We start from the raw sequence: 24568 nt of genomic DNA on the forward strand, positions 1-24568 counted from the left end.
AGAGGGAGCAAACAGCACCAAAACTTGTTCTCGTACCTTTTTTCTGTTGCCCCGTCAACCGTGTAGCCGTGAGGCTGGATGTACTTTTTTTTTTTTTTAATTTTTTTTTCAACGTTTATTTATTTTTGGGACAGAGAGAGAGCATGAACGGGGGAGGGGCAGAGAGAGAGAGGGAGACACAGAATCGGAAACAGGCTCCAGGCTCCGAGCCATCAGCCCAGAGCCCGACGCGGGGCTCGAACTCCCGGACCGCGAGATCGTGACCTGGCTGAAGTCGGACGCTTAACCGACTGCGCCACCCAGGCGCCCCTGGATGTACTTTTTTAATGCAGGGCAGCATTTCCATCATTTGTTTCATACCCACCACACATGCTACACGTCTTACTTCTAGCCGCGCAAGAACCTGCTACTACAAGCTGCTATTTTCGGCCGCCTTCAAATGCCGATGAGGAAACAGGCTGAGTGAGATTGGTGAGTGAGAACACAGCCAGGGGATGGCAGAAGCCACTCAAAGCGCAGGGTTCCTGTCTGCAGGGGACCTTATTCCTTATTCCGGAGGACCTGAGTTACTTGTGTGATGCTCGCATGGCATTCTGACGCTAGGCAAATATTTATTCCCTGTCTAAGGAATGACACAGGGGGACTGTGTCTTCTAGGTAGCATGATGTATTCTGATAGAACATGCTGGAAATTCAGAGACATTCTGAGTTGCCATTCCACAGGCAGCTGGAAAATCTTAAAATTTGATTCAGATATATCGAAATCTATGGCTCTCTTCCAAAACTGTAACTTCCTTATTCAAGCTGAGCGTTCCCTCCAAACCCTCCTGGTGAGCTCAGGGGCAGAAGGAATGCCGTCTCCATTCACCTGCTCAGGTCACTGGGGACTCTGGGGTCTGCTCTTCTCTGAACAAACCAGAACTAGGAGTGTTTTTTCGTCCTGCTGACTCAGCTTCAGTGTCAGCTGGCTTGTCGTTCCAGGAAGAACAGCCAATCTGTTGGTTTCTGGGCATCCAATAGAGCGATCGTCTTAGATCCCTTAATTTTAAATTTAGATTAAAACTGAAAAGTCACTCTGTGGATTTTTTTGGTGAGTGTATAACTTGAGTCCTTTATTAAGATGATCTAAATCTTCACACTCTGCTTCAGTTTTCTTTAAATATTCCATAAGGAAATTGTGGTTTTCATCTTTTTAACTTCTTTTATCATGATAAAAAGCTTATAACAAGAAACTGCGGTCCTCTGCCCACCTTCTCTGTTTCAAAACTTACTCCACAGAGGCAACAGATTTCAGATAATTTGGGGATTTCTTCTGATCACCAGCCCCACAGCTGTCCTAATATGCTGTACTTCTGTGTCTTTTTTGGGGTATCATCCATTGGTTTCTCCTCAAAGCAGAGCAGAGTTCAGCTCTCCTACTACAGACTCCCATGTTTTCCCTTTCCCCAGCCTTCCAAAATTTGGGTAAGTCACACTGTTTCCATGATTACATGTAATTCACTGATGATCCCATTGGTGTACTACGATGATTCGTTTATTTTCTCATGTAACTTTTTCCTGTCTAAGGTTAATACCTGTGACGTGGGGGCATTGCCTGTTGCCATCCAACAACGACTTCCTCTTCCTCCTTGCTGGCTGGAGCCTGATTTTGTTCTGATGTCCACCCCTTTGCACTTAACTCAGTCCTTTCAATGCCAAGCCAGTCACCATGGCCCAGTTCCCCCCGCCCTGCAAGGGGTAGCCTGTAGGGGTTGTTTCTGGGGAAGGTTTCTTTGTTCTTAGGCAAACAAAGAAGAAATGGCCTCTCCTATCAGTTGGAGAAAAGAGTTCCAAGAACCAGCAGAACGCTTACTAAACACAAATATCCAAATGCCACAGGGCCACCCATTGCATTTTTCTCAATCGCTCTGCCTCCCACACCTGAGCTGGTTTATCTCTGGGCCTGGCACCCTTGTCTTCCTAGGGCTTTCTTTTGGTCCTCTTGTCCTGGATCCCCTCTATTCTTCACTTATATATTCATTTTTCAAAAACATATCCTTTAGAGGTTTGGGAAATTATCTATTTGAATTATTGTGTGTTTGAAAATGAATTTATTCTGTACTCACACTTCAGTTGATAGTTTAGCAGGATATAGAATTCTAAGTAAAATCATTATTGCTTGGACTGTTAACATTGCTCCCCTGACTTTAAGTATTTATTATTACTGTTTAGAAATCTGTTTCCAGAATGACTGCTTTTATCTGTGATCTAGTTTATCTCTCTGAAACTTCTCTTTATTTGTGGGGCACTAAAATTGCATGATGCTATGCCTTGCAATATGCAGTTTTTATTTTCTAGGCTGTTGGTGGGTCTTTCTAAACTTGTGTTCTTCAGTGCTGAGAATTTTCTTGTTCTGTTTCTTTGGTAATTTGCTCCTTGTGTTTTTTGTATTCTTCACTTTTTCCATCTTTCTGCAATTCTGTTAGAATTTAGAGCTTCCACACTGTGCACTAATTATTCTATCTTGGTTAGTTTTTCCTTTCTGGGTTCTAGTTTCAGAGAGATTGCCTAGATTTTATCTTTATTTTTTTTTAATTTTTTTTAATTATTTTTTTTAATATATGAAATTTATTGTCAAATTGGTTTCCATACAACACCCAGTGCTCATCCCAAAAGATGCCCTCTTCAATACCCATCACCCACCCTCCCCTCCCTCCTACCCCCCATCAGCCCTCAGTTTGTTCTCAGTTTTTAAGAGTCTCTTATGCTTTGGCTCTCTCCCACTCTAGCCTCTCTCTCTCTCTTTTTTTTTCCTTCCCCTCCCCCATGGGTTCCTGTTAAGTTTCTCAGGATCCACATAAGTGTGAAAACATATGGTATCTGTCTTTCTCTGTATGGCTTATTTCACTTAGCATCACACTGTCCAGTTCCATCCACGTTGCTACAAAGGGCCATATTTCATTCTTTCTCATTGCCACGTAGTACTCCATTGTGTATAGAAACCACAATTTCTTTATCCATTTATCAGTTGATGGACATTTAGGCTCTTTCCAAATTTGGCTATTGTTGAGAGTGCTGCTATAAACATTGGGGTGCAGGTGCCCCTATGCATCAGTACTCCTGGATCCCTTGGGTAAATTCCTAGCAGTGCTACTGCTGGGTCATAGGGTAGGTCTATTTTTAATTTTTTGTGGAACCTCCACACTGTTTTCCAGAGCGGCTGCACCAATTTGCATTCCCACCAACAGTGCAAGAGGGTTCCCGTTTCTCCACATCCTCTCCAGCATTTATTGTCTCCTGATTTGTTCATTTTGGCCACTCTGACTGGCATGAGGTGATATCTGAGTGTGGTTTTGATTTGTATTTCCCTGATGAGGACTGACGTTGAGCATCTTTTCATGTGCCTGTTGGCCATCCGGATGTCTTCTTTAGAGAAGTGTCCATGTTTTCTGCCCATTTCTTCACTGGATATTTGTTTTTCAGGTGTGGAGTTTGGTGAACTCTTTTTAGATTTTGGATACTAGCCCTTTGTCCGATATGTCATTTGCAAATATCTTTTCCCATTCCGTTGGTTGCCTTTTAGTTTTGTTGATTGTTTCCTTTGCTGTGCAGAAGCTTTTTATCTTCATGAGGTCCCAATAGTTCATTTTTGCTTTTAATTCCCTTGCCTTTGGGGATGTGTCAAGTAAGAAATTGCTGCGGCTGAGGTCAGAGAGGTCTTTTCTTGTTTTCTCCTCTAGGGTTTTGATGGTTTCCTTAGATTTTATCTTTAAAGCCTTCTATCGATTTTTACATTTTAATGATCATATTTTTAATTTCTCTGAGCTCTTATGTATTTTCTGACTGTCCCTTTCTTGTTTTATGGACCCTCCTATGTCTGAGGGAATTAGTTAGAATTTTGAGATGTTTTCTTCAGTTTTCCACCCACTGAATGGATAAACAAATTGTGGTACAGCCATACAGTGGACTACCACTTGCGAATAAAAAGGAGCAAACTACTGATATATGTAATAATACGGATAGATCTAGAATGCAACATGCATTCTGTATGAATATTTGCAATATTAACATAATCACAACAAATCCCATTAATAAAATAATGTAGTAATGAGTAACTTATCTACACTCATCTGTATTAAAAGAAGCAAGACTTCAAAGGCTGCGTGCTTTATAACTACATTTGTGTAAGATTTTGGAAAAAAAAAACTGCAGGGATGGAGAATAGACCAGTGTTGGTGGGGGAGGGGCTGAATCCAAGGGAGTGACACGAGAGGCTTTTGAGGTGATGCACGTGTTGTGTATTTTGCTTGTGTTGGTGGTTACTCCGTGCACCTGTCAAAACTCATAAGTGCGTGCCAACAAGTGTATTTTATTTATGTAAATCAAAACAAATTTCTAAAAGGTGTTCTTCCATTTTCGGCATTTTTGTATTAAAATTTTTTAAACGTTTATTTATTTTTGAGGCAGAGAGAGGCAGAGCATGAACAGGGGAGGGGCAGAGAGAGAGGGAGACACAGAATCTGAAGCGGGCTCCAGGCTCCAAGCGTCAGCCCAGAGCCTGACGCGGGGCTCGAACTCATGGACTTGAGATCATGACCTGAGCCGAAGTCGGACGCTTAACCGACTGAGCCACCCAGGAGCCCCATTTTCGGCATTTTTTAATGCCTTGTCTTTTTTTATCATAAGCTTTCTTATATATTTGGTAGTTCTTAACTGCTCATTCACATTTGGGAATGAGATCGGAATCTGGAGCCATGCGTTATGCGTTGTGTTCCTTTGCTGCAGCTGGCGTGTTGAGAGCAGAAAATAGAGAATTTGTATTAATTTTCCACTATTACTTTATCCTTTTCTCATTAATCAGAGGACCTGTCATTCGGGGGTACCTCTGTCCCTCCCTCCTTCCTGACACGTTCTCAGGCTCTAGCCCTCGGCCTCCTTGGGCTAATGCTACTCTAACTTCCTTTCCTTGGGGTTGGGCACGCTCTCAGGAGCCCTGCGCCCAGCCTGTCTGTGTGGTCGGGAGGCTGCTGGGGAGAGGTTTTCTTGTGATTTGCTCGCTGCTGCACGACTCCTATTGAGGTCAGAGAGTGCTCCTGTGAAGAGCAATGTCAAACAGATTTCTGGTTTTCTCCTCCCCCTCAGAGCTGTCTTCACACTTTAATTGGGAAGGGCCCTTACGAGTAAAGCTGGAACAAATTTCCCTGGTCAGGAGGAGGGTAGTCCGTGCGTAAATGTGCGAGTCCCAGAAATCGGATGGAAGGCAGTCCGGCTTGCTCCTGCAGGCGAGCTGCCCGGGTCAGAGGAGAAGTACCCAGGGACACGGTATCGGGAGCCTTATTGGAAGCTGTCAAGGAGGGGAAATTAACACATTGTCAGGACCTTACGTCAGGGAGGGGAAATTAACACATTGCTCTCTTTCTTTCCCCCCCATGCTACACAGATCATACATGTGAGAGGATGTGATTGTGGATCAATAACCAACTTCTTGGCAGTTTTATTTGAAAAATGAGCATGAGACTCACAGCCTTTCTTTGAGAGTCTTTGATTAAAATAGATTCGGGGGTATCTCGTGTTACTTGACAGTGAAGTTTTAAACTGTGACTTTAGATCTTTAAAACATGCCCATTAAAAGCCCTGCTCACTCAAGTCTGTGCTTTCTGGGAATGTTTGATTTCTGTTGCTTACGAAATGTGTCTGTTTTGATAAGCAAGATGCACGCAGCCTGTGCCCTATCCCGGAAATGCTGGCAAGCCAGTTTTCCACCCTGGGATTATAGGCTGGGTGCTATTCAAATACATACCGACATGTTACTCTTTAAGGAAGGAAGCCATCTCGAATTTTGGGGGGAATATAAGATTTTTTTTTAACTATTCAAGCTCTGGTGAAGTGAGGCTTCCTACAAGTTAACTAAAGCGATATTATTCCTTTATCTCAATTGTATGGAAACACGACTCATTCTCCCTGGCATAGATCATCTGTTTCTCTTGCACGTTTCTAGGGCAAATTGGTTCCAAACCAAGTGCTGTGTTCTTTCCTTTTCTGTTTATCGTCATTTCTTTATCTGTTCCTTAAAGACAAAGACATTCCAAGCATGGTGTTCCAAAATGCCTAGTTCATTACATGGTATAATTAATGACAATACAGAGACTTCCAGCAAGAAGCCCTGGGACATGAGCTTTGTACTTTTTCGTTGGGTTGCTGGTTTCCGCAGTCACCATGCAGTAGATTTTACTACTTTCTGGTTGTTTGCAAACTTCCTCTGCTTGGGCTGCATCGTGGTGTTAAATGTTCATCTTCATCGTGCGAGCTGTCTCGTTCATTTGACAGAAGACAGGTTGTCTGCTTGTGATGAGAGAAAAAAAGAAATGCACCTTCCCGAAAGAGAATGAGCTGAAAGACCCCATTTTGAGTGACCCGGTACAGGCGTGTGAGCTGGAGGTGATTCTCGCTTTATCCCTGATGACGTTACGAAGAGTTCCTGCTTCCCTTCAGGTAGCAGGGAATCCCGAGGTTTACAGCCTGCAGTCCTGCAGATAAATGAAGGTCATGTGCCATCCCTGTTGTGAGTGCTGATGTCCATTCTCGGGGCCTAACACACAGCAGAGAGTCAGGGATGTATAGATCAAGCGTGCCTACCGCGTTGAAATGAACCCACTGGGAGAAGCTGGGTCGAGTGGGACCTAGCAGAGGAGTTTGAGGACGTGTCTGTACTGCCCTCTCTGCTTCCATGAAGTCACCCCCATACCCTCCCCAGGAATCGACCTCCTGGCCCACCTGCTCGGGTAGATTTAAGGATTCCCCTAGAACTGTTTGACCCATTATCCACATTATAGAAGTGGTTTGGGCCCTAAGACCAGTGGTAGGAAAGAAAGGAGGGAGTGGGTTTGTGGAGAATACTCACATAAGGCATTTGTGGTTAGAAACAAAGCAGGAAATACTTGATGAATATCAGTGTTATCTCAATACTTGGGCGGGTAGATAAGAAGAGTGCTCTGGGAGTGGGGCCTCAGTTGCCTTTAGGTGCCGGGCAGGTAGCATAGGGAGTGAAGCAACCAGGTGTGAGTTAAAAGGCCAAATAGCCACTGGAGAAGGAGAAAGTGCCTGCCTTGCAAACATACACTTGAACTCCACTCTTAAGACACCGCTGCCTTCTCCTCCAACAAGTCCATAACAGAAACCTTGTCTGACTCAGCCCCTGGGAAGCCATGTGAAATGCCTACATATATTTTCTTTTTCATAGATCGAAAAGTATTTGATTTCATCGAGATTTGAAGTCAATGTCTGTCTCTCTCTCTTTAGCCTCTTATTAATAAATACAAGCACAGAAAAATGTTGTTGGAAGACTTTGGATCTTATCTGGTATTTTGTAGATGGAATATTAGTCTTTGACGTATCAGCCTTTCTCAGTGGTCTCAAAGAATGGCAGAGAATTTATCACCAGCTCTTGACAAATTCAGTTGTTCTTGCTGCCTTTTGAAAATGCCAGGCTTTTTCTTCCTTCACCAGATCAGATAACTCCCAGTTTTTCTGGTAAGCAGATGTGAAATCCATAGATAGTCCCCATGCCTCATTTCAGCTATTATTTTGTCCCCTTTCATCACGAAATCCTTTTTTTGGAGCAAGCAGCGTTTGACAGATTTGAGTTTCACAGAGGCTTTTTTTCTTACCTCTTCGCCACTGGGGGAAATACAGGTAAAGAGACAGCGAGGAAGTGGGTCACTGGGGGAAGAAAGGGAGACGTGTGACCCCAGCCTCACCTACAAATCCAATACCCAGGCCTCGAATGCCACAATAAGTCTGGTGTATGTATGTCTGGTACACGGCGGTGGTCTTTGGAAAACTATCTACCAACACGGACACACAGACAGATGCACCCCTACCCACAAACACGGACACACAGACAAACGCACCCCTAACCACAAACACGGACACACAGACAGATGCACCCCTACCCACAAACACGGACACACAGACAAACGCACCCCTAACCACAAACACGGACACACAGACAGATGCACCCCTACCCACAACGCAGGGGCACAAATTCATGCGTTGCAAGAAGGGGCAAAGATCTAATTTGCCCCAGCCCCTCCGATGTAATTTCTGCTTCCTTCTTGTCATTACGTGTTACTTAGAATTTCTCCTTAACTGCATGTTTTATCACACCCTGCCTTGCTATTGTTACCACAGTTACTAGCTGTCTGCATGTTATATCCCCTTCCCCTCAGGAGATCGCAGTTTCCCTAAGGATTCAGGGAAAAAATTTTTTTAATGATTATTTTTGAGACAGGGAGAGACAGAGCATGAATGGGGGAGGGGCAGAGAGAGAGGGAGACACAGGATCTGAAACAGGCTCCGGGCTCTGAGCCGTCAGCACAGAGCCTGATGTGGGGCTCGAGCCCATGAACCATGAGATCATGACCTGAGCCGAAGTAGGATGCTCAACAGACTGGGCCACTCAGGCGCCCCTTAAATTTTTTAATGTTTTTATTTATTTTTGAGACAGAGATAGACCATGAGCAGGGGAGGGTCAGAGAGAGGGAGACACAGAATCTGAAACAGGCTCCGGGCTCTGAGCTGTCAGCACAGAGCCCGATGTGGGGCTCGAACCCACGAACCCCGAGATCATGACCTGAGCCAAAATTGGACGCTTAACCAACTGAGCCACCCAGGTGCCCCCAGACTTTTCTTTTACTCATCTTTTAATTGTTCCTGTACTGTGTTTTGCATCAGCTGATGCTCAGTCATTTGGGTCTGTCTCAGAGCCCTTTGAGTCCTGTCCCCACGTAACCTTTTTTTCTCTCATCTTCCTAACATGCGAGGCTGTCTGGGGGAGTCCACGGTCTGCGGAAGGGGCCAGGTGCTAGTCTTGGCATGGGCGCCCGGCCCCCGTGTGGCTGTGACAGGTCTCAGCTGGCGGACTCGGCCCGAGTCTCCCTGGGCTTCATCCTCCTCGTGTAAAGCGAGAGGCTTGACATAATTCACGTCTCTGTTCCTTTCCATCTCAAATACTCAGTGACATTCTGTGACGGATATATGCTCAGCAAGGCGTTACCCAGAGAGCCAAGTAAGTTAGGAGAGATTCCGTGTGCTACTGTATTAATTCAACAATATTTAGTGAGTGCCTGAAGTTGTTGGACACCGTTCCGCTCACTGGGGATCGATGGTGAGCAGGGCGGATGCAACCCTTGCTTATCCTCACAGAGCTCATGTCCTATTGGAAGAGGAAGACAATGAACAAATAAACGTGGAGAATAACGGAAGAAGGCTGGGAAGAAGCACAGACTGTGGCCGGGGAAAGACGATGCACCTCAAGGAAAGTCTGTCTGGGGAGGGCACGTTCAGGATGACCCCTGATATGTAGGATGGGTCCATCCGTGTGAAGAGCCAGGCATGGAGTGTGCAAACAGTGGAGAACAATGCGGAGTCAGTGGGCAGGCTGCTAGGGGAGGAGGGGGTGAGGGGAGATTTCGCAGGGCCACACAGGTCCCAGCAAGGAGGCCATGGGAGGGTTTGTGGCCGTGAAGTGACCGTTAACATGCCAAGATACCACTCTAGATGCCTTGTGAAGGGGAAATGGCTCATTAGAGAAGCAAGATTGGAAGCCAGGAGATCTGGGAGGAGACTTATAAGTGGCTTACGTGGGAGATGATGTGGAGGCAGAGAGGGAGAAAAGCGGGCGGGCTGGTGATGCCCTTGGGAAGCCCATCCGATAGCCCTCACCGGTGGGTGGGGTGTGAGTTAAAAGGGCCAAGGAAGCTCTTAGTTTCAGCTGTGGTGGTGAGGTAGATGACAGAACCAATAATCCAAAAAAGGGAGCCTTGGGAGAGCTGGGATGGGCGTTGCGAGGCGGGCCGTGGCCAAGAGGTCTCCTGTCTGGCCCTCGTTCTCTGGAACAGGTCCTTAAACACGATTATCTCATTCTCTCTCGATATCACCTGCATTCTGGAAATAGCTTGTCTCCCATGTCTACCGTTAAAAATATTTTCGCCTCGGAGACACACAGTGTGAGAGAAGAAATGCAGATGGCCAAACAGCGTATGAAATGTAACTTGACTAGAGGTAAAGTAACAAAATAATAAGGCTTTTTACACCCTATCAAGTTTAAAAGCTGACGATTCCACCGAAGCTTAGCATGGTGGCTTAAGAGCCCGCCTGGGGGTTCAGAGTCCAGCCCTTTGCACTTAGGCTCAGAAGTGATTTCGCTTCTCTCTGCCTCGCTGTGTAAAACACAGCGATAATATGTAGCCCTGGGATTGTTATGGATTAAGTGCAACAAAACACTGAAAACAGCACCTGGTAAGAGAAAGTGTCATTTAGGTACTGAAAACAAATTCCTAGGGTTGAGCGAACTGTATTCAGTTAAAAAATGCTTTTGAGTTCCTCCCACAGGCCAGCTACTGTTCTAGGCTCTAGAATAGAGTGGCGAACAGAGGAGGAGGTGCCTGCCCTCCCAGAGCTTATATGGGATGCAGAAAGGCAGATAATAAATGGGTACCAGGATCAGATAACCTTGGGTGGTGAGAAGTGTGTTCTAAGCAGAGTGACCATATGTACAGTTCATGCTTGGTGTCATGGCATTCTGTCTGGTTTAGCGTTTTGGAACTCCCCAGAGTGGCCCAGTTTCATGCAAACACTGGTGCGTGAATGTTCTAGTATCTTTCTTTACAGTTGCCCAAACCTGGAAGTACCTCAGTGTCCCTCAACTGGAAGACAGCTACATAAACTGTGGTTCGTAGCACAGAGCCTTATTTAGCCATAAAAGGGAACAGCTACGGATAGACCCAACACCGTGATGAATCTCGGATGCACGGTGCCGAAAGAAGCTGGATACAAAGGCTTCACACTGTGTAGTTACATTTAATTGACATTCTGGAAAAGGCAAAACCTAGGAACAGAGACCGGATTATTGGTTGGCAGGGACTAGGGATCAGGGAATGGTTGATCTACAAAACGGCTTGGGGCAATTTTTGGAGTTCGTGGAAGTGTTCGTTTTGTTTGACTGTGCTGGTGGTGGCCATAGGACAGCATACGTTTGCCAAATTTGCAGAACTGCACAGAGAAAAGAGTGAATTTTGCTGGATACTTAGACTCTGATTTAAAAAATTGGAAAAGATTCCTAAGCAAGACAAAAATGTCCCTATTTGGTTTTTTCTGATTAAATATAATTTATTGTCCAGTTTGGTTTCCATACAACACCCAGTGCTCATCCCAACAGGTGCCCTCCTCCATGCCCATCACCCACTTTCCCCTCTCCCCACCCCCCGTCAACCCTCAGTTTGTTTTCAGTACTCAAGAGTCTCTTACGGTTTGCCCCCCTCCCTCTCTGTAACTTTTTTTCCCCCTTCCCCTCCCCCATGGTCTTCTGTTAAGTGTTATGCTGAATGAAGTAAGTCAGGCAGAGAAAGACAGATACTCTATGTTTGCACTCATCTGTGGATCTGAGAAACTTAGCAGAAACTTAAAAGTGTCCCTATTTGAATGGTAAATGATCTGGTCGTTCTAGTTACAAAGTTTCAAGAGAGAGGAGATAGCGCTAGAAATAGGGAGATAGAATGAAGCCGGAGACTTTTTTCTTGAGAGCAATATGTATTCGTGTAACGAACGGGCATCCTTTATGTGCCAGGCCCCGGCATATAGTCTAAGCACAGGACGTGCACCTGTAAACAAAACCAAGCCTCTCACAGAGCCCAGAGTTGCGTATGAACGTGCAAACACGTCCACCTGTTTACACAGTGGTTCTGCCTTTAGGAATAGATACTAAGGAAATAAGAGGTTCAGTAAAGATAAGCATTCAGCAGTTTTCTGTGAAAAATTATTTGAAAAGGCAAAATCAGAACAACTTAAAATCTAAACAGTAGGAGAATAGATGGGTAAATTATGGTAAAAAATGACCATTTAAAAAAATGATAGGCTATTTATTACATGTATTTATGTGAGGAGGTGTCCGTGACATGTAAAGTGAAAAATTGGAGTTATGGAACTCATTCTCTAAGTGTAAAAAAAAAAAAATCTGGGATACTCAACTCTGTTCTTGGGGGGAGAGTAAGGGACTTTGGTATATTTACCTTTTTTTTTATATTCAAGATCATTTTTTAAATGATTGGCTATGTCAGTATTTCCATTTTGGAAAAAAAAATCATTCAAGACAAAAACAAAAGAAAGTGGGGTGCCTGGGTGGCTCAGGCGGTTAAATGTCCGACTTTGGCTGAGGTCATGATCTCACAGTTTGTGAGTTCGAGCCCCACGCCAGGCTCTGTGCTGACAGCTCAGAGCCTGGAGCCTGCTTCGGATTCTGTGTCTCCTTCTCTCTCTTTGCCCTTCCCCTGCTCATGCTCTGTCTTTCTCTCTCTCTTTCAAAAGTAAATAAACATTAAAGAAGTAACTATTTAGCATAATATGCATGAAATGAACACCCTATATTTTCTGGGTGAAATTCTGCCCTGGAAGGGAGGGATGCATTTTTTAAAGGGAAGTGCTTTTTTGTTGGCAGATGCAAATGAAGCTCACTGCAGACAAACATGCAGATTTTTACTGGAGACACTTTAGACATCAACTTAATGTTTTTCATAGGTGTAACCTGTGAAAAGTCAACTTGCCTCTTTTATTGGCTCTGTGAAGGGGCACATAGCAGCATTCCATTTATGTATATATTGTTCTTCACTCTTTTTACCAGAGCAAAATAAAGCTAAAATAGCCTCTGCTACCTAAAACATATATATGTGTATATTCCTTCTGAGCACTGTCCTGTTTCTATATTGGAATAAAATGTGATGTACAACTCATGTCATGCACATCGATAAGGAGAGTAAAGCAGGCTCCAGAGAGCTGTTATATTTCTACACGATTTTGCAGCTTTCACAGAATTCAGCACCACAGATAGCTACAGCATCCCCAATATTTACCGTTCCTCACCCAGCAATACCACTCGGAACCATACTATAGTGAAACGACTTGAAACATTCATTGGGTCTGCAGTGCCTCAAGTTTTAGGATACCTGTGCTTGTACCTGTTGCAAATAAACATAGCGTTAGAAAAGAGGACCAAGAACGTGGCTATTCTGTTGCAGAAAATACGGAGGAATGATTACCATGGAACTTCCTAAAGCGGATGGATACAGCGACTTTTACGTAAATATTTGCAAGTAACTTCATATAAAATTATCTTACTAAATGTCGTGGAACATGATAGACCCCAAATATATGGTCCGTAAAAATGTCAACTAAAATGTGAAATTTGATGTGTTGACTTTTTTGCATTACTCTTATATTTACAATATTTGCAATATTATTATAGATTATATTTTGGGCTCGTATCTTACACACTTGTCTGTATGCTAAAGTTGCAAAGGATAATTTATCGCATGGTAGGAGTTGCAGCTGGAACTTCTTCGGCAGATACATTTTATTAAGTTGGATGGAATTGCATTTATATTCAAAGGCACGGTGCTTGAGCATTTATATGAAAATTCACATACTGGCAAAGCATTCCACAGCAGACCTGGCCGCTAAGGAAGGCTGTGGAATATTGTTTTTCAGTCTTTTAAAACCCAGTGCTCTTTTTAATAACATAAAAATCCCCCCAAACTTCATTTATTTTTGAATTAAATATTATAGCAAGTATAAATCAAATCATGACAATCAGAATGTACTTTTTTTTTCTTACATCACCTCTGTTGAATATTCTGGTACAACCCTCCTGGAGTGAGGCTGCCTAATCAGCTGGGAAGGGTGGCTTTAGAATGTCCATGTTAAAAGACTGAAAAGAAAAAAGTAGAGCCTGTGCTGTACTGAAAGTGATGTAAACGTTGGCCATTTTGAGCTCAAGTTGAAAGGAGATTGCTTCATCACAAGTGCCTACTGCGTGTAAAGTCCTGTCCCAGACCCTGCGTGGGAAACAGAAGTGTCTGAGCTGTTAGACTCCAACCTAGTGAGCTTATAATTTAATAAAGAGGAGTTGTGGGAGCGGGGATGGGCTAAATGGGTAGGGGGCATTAAAGAGTCTACTCCTGAAATCATTGTTGCACTGTATGCTAACCAATTTGGATGTAACTTAAAAAAATTAAATAAATAAGTCAATATAGCCAGAAAAAAAAGAAAGAAGACACACATGCCAGTATAATAAAAATAAGACATAGATGACTGTAATCAAAAGGTACACTTAGCTATAATAAAGTAGGATATACGTAACTATAATGTAAAAAGCATGGGGCTCCTGGGTGGCTCAGTTGGCTAAGTGTCTGACTCTTGATTTCAGCTCAGGTCATGATCTCGTGGTTCGTGAGATCGAGCCCCGTGTCGGGCTCTACTCTGACAGTGCAGGGCCTGCTTGGGTTCTCTCTCTCCCTGTCTCCCTCTGCCCCTCACCTGCTAATGCTCACTCCCTCTCTCTCAAAATAAATAAATAAACTTAAAAAATAAAAAACAAAAGCCATAGTTTAATAGTGCTAAAAGGAAACATCTGGGGATTGAAGGCATAGAGAGACAATATCTAGCCCCTTCCCCACCTTTTTGGGAGGGAAGAGGGGAGAAAATCTAGCAAAGTCTTCACGGAGGAGGTGGCCTTTGAGTTCAGAAGGTGAAGCTGTTGGGTAGCAGGGGCAATTTTAAACAGAAGAGTGAGGGGGATTGAGAAGTCTGGAAGCACATGTGGGCTCAGCATTCATCAGACCGTGAATGTCAGGCTGAGACATTTGGCTTTCCCCTGTCATTCAGCCAGGTTAGTTCACGATTGTCATAGTAGTAGGTGGCACAGACATGGTCGGTCAACTGGGGGCTTCTCTTTATCTGAGAATGCCTTTCATGCCGTACTGGACAGAACAAACACGGTACTGGTGCAAGATGAATGAAGAGATTATATTCGAGCATGTAGATGTTATCAGTCCACTTAATGACTCAGAAATGTGTATGCATTCAATTGAAGGATTTCTAGATGAGAAGGTCCCATCATCAGAGACGGTGAGTTGGGGAGAGCTGAAGCGGTGCCTCATTGGTAAAGACGGGCAAAAACATTTTGTCTGTTGGCAAGGAGATGATGTGGTCCTCAAACTACATGCTCGTGAACCTGATGCTGAGCCCATGTTGAATTTTAAAAAGCGTTGGTGATGGATAAATTATGAATACTGAGAAAAATGAACAGTGGTCCTTGGGAGAATTTTGGGTAGTGTGTAGACCAGACCAAGGGAGACAGTTTCATTTTCTTTCTTTACTTTGATTTCCTCTCATCCTCTGTTGGAAGAGAGGCAGTATTATAATTATCTCAGCAACACATCCCGCAGAAGTTTCTCCTCTTACAATGTTCTCATGGACCACGTGGGGACACGTGCAGTAGCTGCAGGGCCCAGAGGGTGGAGGGGTGCCTACGTGAATGTGCCCATGGAGTGTTGATCAGCAGATGAGAACCTGCTGCTTTGCCTCCTACCCTGTTTTGCTGACAAAGCAGCGAAATGATAGTAAGGAGGGCACACTTACCTCTGCAAAGATGGTACGGAAACAGAATGGATTGCAAATATTTTGGATGAAAAATTAAGGATGGGCCCAAAAAGTTTTAAACAGCATAGAACAATGGACTTCAGTGGACAGTGGACAACTGAACAATGGACAACAGTGGACCAACAAGATGAAGCTCCACAGGTACACTTTTATGGTCCTACCCATGGATGCTACAAGCCAGTTACAGATTTCTAGGATTGAGTCCCTGTCGTTTAGGAGTGACTCATATAGGACTTTGGCATTTTATTTGATGATGTGGAATCAACAGGGTTATTCATGTATCCATGGAGAGAGAGGCCACTCTTTTAGATCGTGTGGTTAGAGGTATAACTGAGTGAATGCAAGTCTTGCTTTCACAGGACCCTGGATGATGCACCCAGAGCTAGAGTATTTTGTGCAGTTGTATGCTGTTCAGGAGGGACTATAGGCTGCCTGGGGTATGGGCTTAGATGGTGGGAGTTTCTTAAACCTGCGCCAACAATTGGGAGAATCTGAGTTCTTTCACAAAGAGAATAGGTTTGGATGAGAAAGGGGGGCATAATAGCTCTTCGGAGAGACCTGAAGTGTTGTTCCTGGTGGAAGAAGGATTGCCTTGTATTGCTCTAAAGAGGCAGATCTCCACTCCGGGCTAGTTTGACAGTGGCCTTGCCTGGAGGGCTGATAGGCTGCCAAGAAAGCTGGTGGATCTCCTGACACGGGCGTTTTCACCTTAGCACCAGGGGTGATCCCTTGGAAGACTATGAAGCATCAGAGAGACTAGGAACCTATAAAATCATTAAATTCCTTTTGGACCCAGGAGTTAATTAATGGATTTTTTTTTCCCCAGATAAAATCTCATTGACCTCTCAGGTCATCATTCATAACTTTCTATAGTAACATATGAAGTACATGAAAATTGCATGCCTCACTCTGGGAAAATGGACCTCACGTGGGGGTGGTTAGCACGGTTGGTCGACATATTTTTGTTTCTTGTTTAATCGTACAATCCTGTATGAGGAGTCTGAATTTGTATGATCGTGTTTCATATTGGGGAAAACATGTTTATCTTAGTTGGATGCCTTGGATTGAAGTCCAGATCCAGAAAAAGACAAAAACAAAAACTTTTGCTCATATTGACCCTGTGATTGACTTGTGGCCATGTGATGCAGCTCTAGGGGGGAGATGTAGAGTCTTGGCAAGAAGAGAAAGAGGAAACATCACCTCCTGTATGACATTTTGCCTTCTAGAACTGAAGGGTTTTTTTTTCTTCTTCTTTTGAAATGTTTGTTTGTTTGTTTTGAGAGGGAGGGAGCACGAGGAAGGGGCAGAGAGAGAGAGGGAGAGAGAAAATCCCAGGCTGGCTCCATCTCAAGAACCATGACATCATGACCTGAGCCCAAATCAAGAGGCAAACGCCTAACCGACTGAGCCACCCAGGCGCCCCTGCAGAAGGTTCTTAAATGCTCTCCTCTTGTTATGTGAGCTTTCTCTCCTTTTTTTGGTTTCTGGTTTTGCTTCTCTATTCTTGGTCTTATGATAGTATCGTTTCCTTTTATTCTTTCTTTGGGATCTCCGCCACTTCACCGAAAGGCAGCTTTTCCTTGTGAAGCTTCCACTTTCTGCACAGATTTGACTTCCTGTCTCTGTTTCTGCTCTGCCAGTTCTTGGCTGTGTGACCTTGGGAATGTTGCCCTCTCTGTGCTTTCGTCTCCTTACTCGGAGAGCAGAGAAGCAGCAAGGGGATGTTAAGATCTGTCTCCGGAGGCCATCACAAGTATTAAATAGCTTAACTTGAATTAAAGCTAAAGATTAAACAAAATGAGTTATAATTTAAAAGTTAAGTTAAATTTTATGACTATGAATTCGTGCTAAGAATGATACTTGGCCCGTAGAAAGTCCTAGCTTTCCATTCCCTTACCAGTGAGTGACCTTTATTGCTTACTGAGAAAGAAAAAGATATTTATTATGTAATTCTTTAAAAAGTAAAATACAGCTCTTTTCTAGCAAGACACTGATTTGACACCTACCTGTTTGTCACTCTCTAACGATCACATGTGGATTGCTGTGTATGACCCTCTGGATTTGTCCGTCATTGGTGAAAATAATTCCTTTCTTTCTTTCTCCCGGCCTCGACAGTTCAAACCAGAGGGCTCTTGGCTTCATGCTTATAATTCTGCCCACAGAGAATTAGAGGCACTCACTTTCTGTGGATGGCCCATATTTGTGGGATTTCTTGCTCTCCTTGGCTTTCTGGGACGCCTGCTTTCTGACCCAGAGAGCACGGTGTTCTTTTAAACTGCTGTCTTACTGATTTGTCTACATGCTTTTTGTATCTGTGCCCAGAGGATATGTGTGTCTTCCAGGAAAACGTGTTTTAACTCGCATAAAGAAATAAAGATGAATTCACTGAGAATCCCCTCGGTGTCAGGGATCAGAGTGTGAGCATCTTGGTGAGGCCTGAGGGCTCTCTTGGGGTGAAGCTGGACCCGGGGCATCAGTGGCTTACTGAAGACAGGCCTGGAAGGAGGCAAAGAGGGAGAAGAGGAACGTGGGAGATAGGGACGGAGGCAGGGGAGGTTGGGGTGGGGAGAGGAAGACCGTGAGCACCAATGGGAAGAACAGAAGGGCAGAATGCCAGGGAGCGAGAGTGCCCACACACGTACGGGTGTGTGTGTATTTGGGCAGGATTAGTTGGAAGGAATGGCAAGACCTAGACCGGGGTGTTAATGTGTCTTGGGGTGAGGGAGAAGGGACAAATAAAACACACAAAAACCCCAGCTTCCAGGAAATGATCTCATTTATGTAAAAAATACGTGCGACTGTAATAGATGCGAAAGAAACCAAAGAGAGTTTTATCACCTGAGGTTTTCGGGGTGCCAGTGGCAGGTAGCCAAGTGAAAAGTTAGGAGGGGATGGGGCGCCTGGGTGGCTCAGTCGGTTAAGCGGCCAACTTTGGCTCAGGTCATGATATCGTGGCTCGTGAGTTCAAGCCCTGCATCGGGCTCTGTGCTGACAGCTCGGAGCCTGGAGCCTGCTTCCGATTCTGTGCCTCCCTCTCTCTCTGCCCCTCCCCTGCTCATCCTCTCTCTCTCTCTCTCAAAAAATAAATAATTAAAAAACTTTTGTTTTAAAGTTGGGAGGGGAGGGGGCTGGGCTGGAGAGGAACGTGGAAGTAGCCGTGTGTTACTGGTGATGGTTCTCAGGTGTTCATCCTGTCATCGTGCTGTGTAGCATCCATCCAAATGTATGTATGTGTGTATATACACACGAATATATCTGTACGTGTGCATGTGCACATAATCTTTTGAACAGATGAAATTACAAAGAGTAACGAAGGGAGACGGGGGGTTGCCTTGTAACCTACTTCAGCAGAAACGTAACAACGGCTTCCCAGAAAAATGTGTACATGTGTACTTGTATGGACGAGGAGGAAGGTGTAGAAGGCTGTTAACTTGGAATCCCCACGGGGGGATTGGGGATGGAGCAGAACCTTGTTCCTTTGAAACGCTGCCACACACCCCCCCCCATGCCTAATAAAATGCACTCCCAGCAGTGGATAAACCAACGTTAACCTTGAAATGAGTGGTTTACTGATGATCTGTGACTCTCCCTAATAGAAATTGAAACACTGTATTAGATTTTAAGCTCTTTGAGGGCAGAAATAGCATCACGGAGAAGATCTTCATCATTCATTCATTTACTCATTCATGTTACAAATACATGTTAAGTGCCTAATGCATATGCTGGGTATTGAACAATATTTTCTTCAGCGTTTGGCACATTTGAAGAGGTTTTTTTTTAAGTAAAAGTACAGGATGTTGTGAAAGGTCATCATAGAAGGACCTAGTCTGTTTTAGTGGGTGAGGAAGGCTTCCCAGGGGAAGAGGTATGTATGCTACAAACTGAAGATTACAAAGGAGTTGGGTAATGCTGGGAGGAGAACCCATGTTCTGTGTAGATGGTAGGCTTTGTGCCGAGGCCCCGAAGCAGGGAAGGAGGTGCACGGTAATGTGGAGGATGAGGACAGTGTGCCTGCAGCCTGGAGACTAAGAGGGTGAGTGGGGGGGGGGGAGGCTGGAAAGGTGCGTAGGGACTGGATCACGCAGGCCCTGAAGGCTGGGGTAGAATTTCCTGCAACTTCTTATTTTGGAAATTTTCAAACCTATAGAACAGTTACAGGTGTTGTGGAGTGGATCACCTAGATTTTCAAATTACTATCATTTGGCACAGTTCTGTTTTCTCTCTCTTTTTCAGACTCTCTCTCTCTCTCTCTCTCTGTCTGTCTGTCTCTCTCTCTCTCTCTCTCACACACACACACACACACACACACACACACACACACACACACTTTGCTGAACCATTGGAGAGTAAGTTACCACGTGTCATGTCAAAAAGCATATCATGTTTAAAAGCTTGGATCTTCCAAGAAAAAAGACGGTCTCAGATATAGTCACCATACTGTTATACACCTAGGAAAGTTAACATTGACAAAATACCTTGACCCCATATACAACCCATTTTAAATGTCTAATTGCCCAAATAACGTCACTCGCTCACTATTTTTTTAGAATCCGAGATCTGGCCAAGGTTCATGCATTGTATGTAGATATCCGTTGGCATTTGGGGGGCAGGTTTAGGCCAGTTACTTTGTCAACTGTCCGCCAATTTAAATGTGCCTGATTATTTCCTCGTGGTTAACTTCAGGTTGAACATTTATAGCAAGAATACGATCTAAGTGACAAGGCACTGAGAACTGCCTAACAGTAGGAACACGTGGTATGAGTTTCCATTATTGGTGTTAAACGTGGTCACTTGGTTAAGGTGGTGTCCACCAGATATCTCCATTGTAAAGATAAAGATTTCCTTTTGTAAGAAATAGAGTCATCTGGAGACTGGTACCTTTAGATTCTGTGAATGAATATCCTGGTCCCCAATAATCTTTCACCTGATACCGTTGGCAACCGTTGGGGTCCCACACCCAAGATAATGAATTATAATTCCAAAACGGCGATTTTTCTAACTGTATGATTTTTCTTATATGTCTGGGTGTTACTCTGTGAAGACCAGCTTTCCCTTCTCTTCCAGCCTTTAAATCGTCATCCGTATGAACCTGTGGATTTTTAAAATTTGAATTTAAGATTTAACGTATTTCATAATCCCTGTCTAACATTAATCATTTTTATGTTTTAATTTCCCCCGATTTGGCCAGCAGGCACCAATCAGAAAGGCTTTTGAGAAATTTATGGGCTGAGTGAGTGAATGAATTAATAATATGAACGTGATGAATAAAGCTGTGTTTTCCATGCCTTTTTCTCCCGAGACTCTCTGTTTGTCGATGCCAATAACATGGTTTTATTTTTACTTCTCTCTAGGTCTCACGGACTAATTGGCCCTCGTTCAGCAGGAACCTAACAGATAAGTCATCCTGCTGTATGTCAAGACGATGCTTGGTTTTAAAACCGCTCTGAAAATGGTTCAGGTAGTATTGCAACGTGACATTGTCGGGAGGCGGCAAGCAGCTTGAGAGTCTCCCACGAAACAAGTAGCAGCTCGGAGGAAGCACCTTTCCGTTAAGTAGGACTGCATGGCCAGCCGCCCCCACTGAAGGGCTGAAAATGAGTGTCCCGGTGGCTCCGAAGAAATCGTGTCACGCTCCGTTGCGGGACAACAGAAATGGAGTGAAAAATAATAACGAGAGTATCCTAAGTCTGGGAGATGCAAATGCCAACCAGATCATGTTGGAGGTCCGTTCCTCTCATGATGGGTCTGGGACGGGTGACCCGACAGATGAAATTAGAAACGCAAATTCAAGGGAGCCAGAGAACAGCACCCGCTTCAGTAAGGATTTCCACCAACTTCAGGGCTTTGGGCAGGGACTGCAGGCTGGCCCCACCGGCCTGAAAGATTTTAAATTTTCTTCCACCGTTCACGGAGGACCGGACGAAGAGCACACGACGGAGAGAGGCACAGATACCCTCCAGACCCCTTGGAGTATTCAGGGAGCAAGTCTGTCAAGTTGGAGGCATGTCATGGCTGAGGCCGGTCCGGAGGTTTCGGCTAAAAGGGACGCTGACCCGCCCCGGCAGGCTCCTAAGGATAAGTTGGCAAAGACCCTTGACAACGAGGAATTGAGAAGGCATTCTCTGGAAAGGGCTGGAAGCGCTGCTGTTGTCGTGGATGTGCCCCCGAGGGAGCACGGTGGGAGCCTCAGCGGGCAGAGTCCGCAGCCCACACCGCTGGACTCCCCCGAGGCCCCGCGGCCTGAGCCCAGTGGTGGGGACGGGCCGCAGACGATGTCCCCGGCCCCCTCTCTAGGGGCGGCCTTTCTTCCGGCTGACTGTACCTCAGAGGGAAAGAGTGTGCGTCATCCTAAACCATCTACCTCAGCAGCCAAGGAGACCACCCCCTCGGAGACCCAGATGGGACGTGCACCGAGAGTGAGCGACGAGAGCACATCACGTTCTGCCCCCGCAGAGCCCGGTCCCCATTCGGCTTCAGCCCCGAAGGGAATCCCGAGTAAGCCAGAAGCACAATTAGGTCAGGGAAAGGGAGAGCCCCAGCCGGAGCCGAAGGTCGTCCACCCCAAGGCCGTGCAGGAATTGAAGTCAACCCCGGCGGAGTGTGTGGGATGCTCGAAGGAAGGGGCTGTGTTGTCCCTGGAACGGAAGGGGCCTGGTGGAAAAGCACAGCAGGAAACTGCCCCCGGTGGCGCACCTAGCCTGTCACCTAACGGGCTCCAGCACGTCGGGGCGGGAAGAGGCAGGAGCGAGCAGGACAAGAGAGCGGGCAGCCTACCTGAGGAGGGTGCTCTTCAGCCCACGCTCACCCAGGGCCTTGCTTCCTTGGCAGCCGCTGATAAGCAGCCCGCAGGTAAAGTTTCAGCAGGTGCAGCCAGGAAGCCCGGCGAAATGGCATCCAGTGCCGTTTCGCCGGGAGACGGCCAGGTACCTCTTATCCTTTATGATCCACCTGACAGGAGGCCCTCAGAGGTCAGTGAGGCGAGAGCGCTGGGCGGCGGGCACGTGGACAGTGCTGCGGCTTGTACTTCAGATCCTTCTGTTGGAGAGAGCAACGCCGGGGTCCCCGAGCCCCTTGACCCTCAAGGCAACAGCTCCGAAGGAGGGGCCAGCAAAGAGGTCACGGCAGCTGTTGCAGGAAATAGGAACCTTCTGGAAAGTGCAGCTGAGACTGAAAGCGCCCCCGGGGGAGCGGGCGCCCTTCGCAGCGCCCCGGCACCCCTCCATCCAGAGACGACCGCGAATGTGACCCACCAGCCTACACCAGCTAGTAGCAGCAGCTTTCAGGACTTGGGCGCGTCGGGTGCGGGTGCGAGGCCCCCCTCGGCCGCCGTCCCCCCCACCGATGGCGCGCGGTTGTCGAACCCCCCCCCAAAAGTGCCTGACAAGAGCACCTGCCCCAGCGGGGTCCCCGAGCCTGTCCTCCCACCTTCTGAAGACACCCGTCCCTCACAGGATGGAATGGAGAACCACCAGGTTGAAAAGGCAGAAGAAAGGACAGAACCCAAGCCCATCGTTCTGCCCAAGCCCAAGCACGTGAGGCCCAAGATCATCACCTACATCAGGAGGAGTCCTCAGGCCCTCGGCCAGGTGGACACTTCGCTGGTGCCAGTGGGGCTTCCTTACGCTCCGCCCACGTGTCCCATGCCTCTTCCCAAAGAGGAGAAGGCAGCAGGTGGTGACCTGTACGAGAAATTCAAGCCAGACTTGCAGAAGCCACGGGTCTTCAGTTCCGGGTTGATGGTGTCTGGGATCAAGCCCCCAGGACACCATTTTAGTCAGATGAGTGAGAAGTTTTTGCAGGAGGTAAGAGACTGTCGCCACGACCCGCTCTGTAAGTTGAACATCACAAAGTTTATGATGGATTTCCAGTGTGACTTGTAAGAATAGAATATCCTCTCTTAGCAAATCGCAGATTTTGATGGATGTATTTGTACAGAAACGGAGGTCTTTATCTAGAGGAGCGTGTAGACAAATGGGCATTTTTGACTAGAAGAATTTGATGATATGATGAGATGTAGCTAATCTAAGGAAGCTTATTTAAATTCCCACTCTGCATAATATATGTGAGGTTAGGTAAGTATGCATTTAAATTGGCTTCCCTGTTTAAGTAAGTGAGCATGAGTGTTTTATAAGCCAGATCAATGGGGCAAAAATCCAAAATAAATATATCGTTCAAATTGGCCTGGCTTCATCCTCTCAGGAGGGATATTTTCCTTATGAGAGAATCTCATGTTCACGCATATGAAAAACACAGCGACTAGCAAAGAACGCATTAGGCATGGGCTCTTTATTTTGAAGTAAAATAACAATCACAACTAACATTTAGTTGAGCACCTACTATGTCTTAAGCCCACACAACACAATATTTCATCTTTACCAATCTTCACTGATCCTCATAGTGATTTTCTGAAGGTTGGGATTACAGTTTTTATCACTGTGTAGATGAAGAAACAGATCCGGAGGGGTTTGAATAACTCAGTTCAAGGCACAGAACAAGGACAGTGCTAAGATGCTCGCCTACACCCTCCCGGGTTCTTCACTGTGCTCCCGTTTTCACTTCTGGGTGCTATGGTGAGTTGTCCTCCCAGAGCTCAGAAAGTAGATTTGTCTCCCGAAGTAATTTCAGGCCAGAGTGATCAGTTAAAAGGAGATCACTCCTCTCCCTAATACCCTTCAAGTCTTCCCAGTCCACTCAGAACACAGGATAATGCATGTAGGATGGCTCAGCTTTTAGGAAGTATTCAGTCTGGATCCATAACCTACCCGATCTCCTCTCCCTCCTCTGCTCACCCCCTCTCCCTCTGCTGTCTCAGGGCCTTTGCACCTCTCTCTTCTTGGCATGTTCTTCTCCCTGATATCCGAATGGCTCTCTCCTTTACTTTCTGTCTCTGTCCAAATGTCATTTCGTTGGAGAGATGCCTCGCTTTCCCTGAGACCGCTTTCTCTGATTTATTTTTTCTTAGTGCTTATTCCATTTGGTATACATACTCTTTTGTTTTTGCCTCACCAACTAGAATGTAAAATCCACAAGAGCAGGGACTTTTTCTATTTTTGTTCCCTGCTGGGTTCCCAGAGTTTGGAACAGTGCTGACATAGATA

The 24568-nt window shown here is 45.5% G+C and overlaps 1 protein-coding gene and 1 long non-coding RNA gene across 5 annotated transcripts in view; one reads left to right on the forward strand and one right to left on the reverse strand.

Moving 5' to 3' along the window:
- The first annotated feature begins 234 nt into the window (after positions 1-234).
- Positions 235-24568, forward strand: part of MTUS2 (microtubule associated scaffold protein 2) — a 394139-nt gene continuing 369805 nt past the window's right edge. For both annotated transcript variants that reach the window (XM_045047752.1, XM_045047789.1), the window contains exons 1-2: positions 235-471; positions 20822-23272. In XM_045047752.1, the coding sequence (XP_044903687.1) occupies positions 21065-23272 (2208 nt within the window). In that variant the 5' untranslated portion in view covers positions 235-471; positions 20822-21064. The remainder of the gene's footprint in view (positions 472-20821; positions 23273-24568) is intronic.
- Positions 10819-24568, reverse strand: part of LOC109496599 — a 64418-nt gene continuing 50668 nt past the window's right edge. For all 3 annotated transcript variants that reach the window (XR_002152762.3, XR_002740493.2, XR_006591148.1), the window contains 2 exons: positions 12884-12988; positions 10819-11030 (listed from right to left, as the gene is read on the reverse strand). This is a non-coding gene — a long non-coding RNA (uncharacterized LOC109496599). The remainder of the gene's footprint in view (positions 11031-12883; positions 12989-24568) is intronic.

This window comes from Felis catus, chromosome A1 (genome assembly GCF_018350175.1).
Source record: "Felis catus isolate Fca126 chromosome A1, F.catus_Fca126_mat1.0, whole genome shotgun sequence".
Lineage (NCBI taxonomy): Eukaryota > Metazoa > Chordata > Mammalia > Carnivora > Felidae > Felis > Felis catus.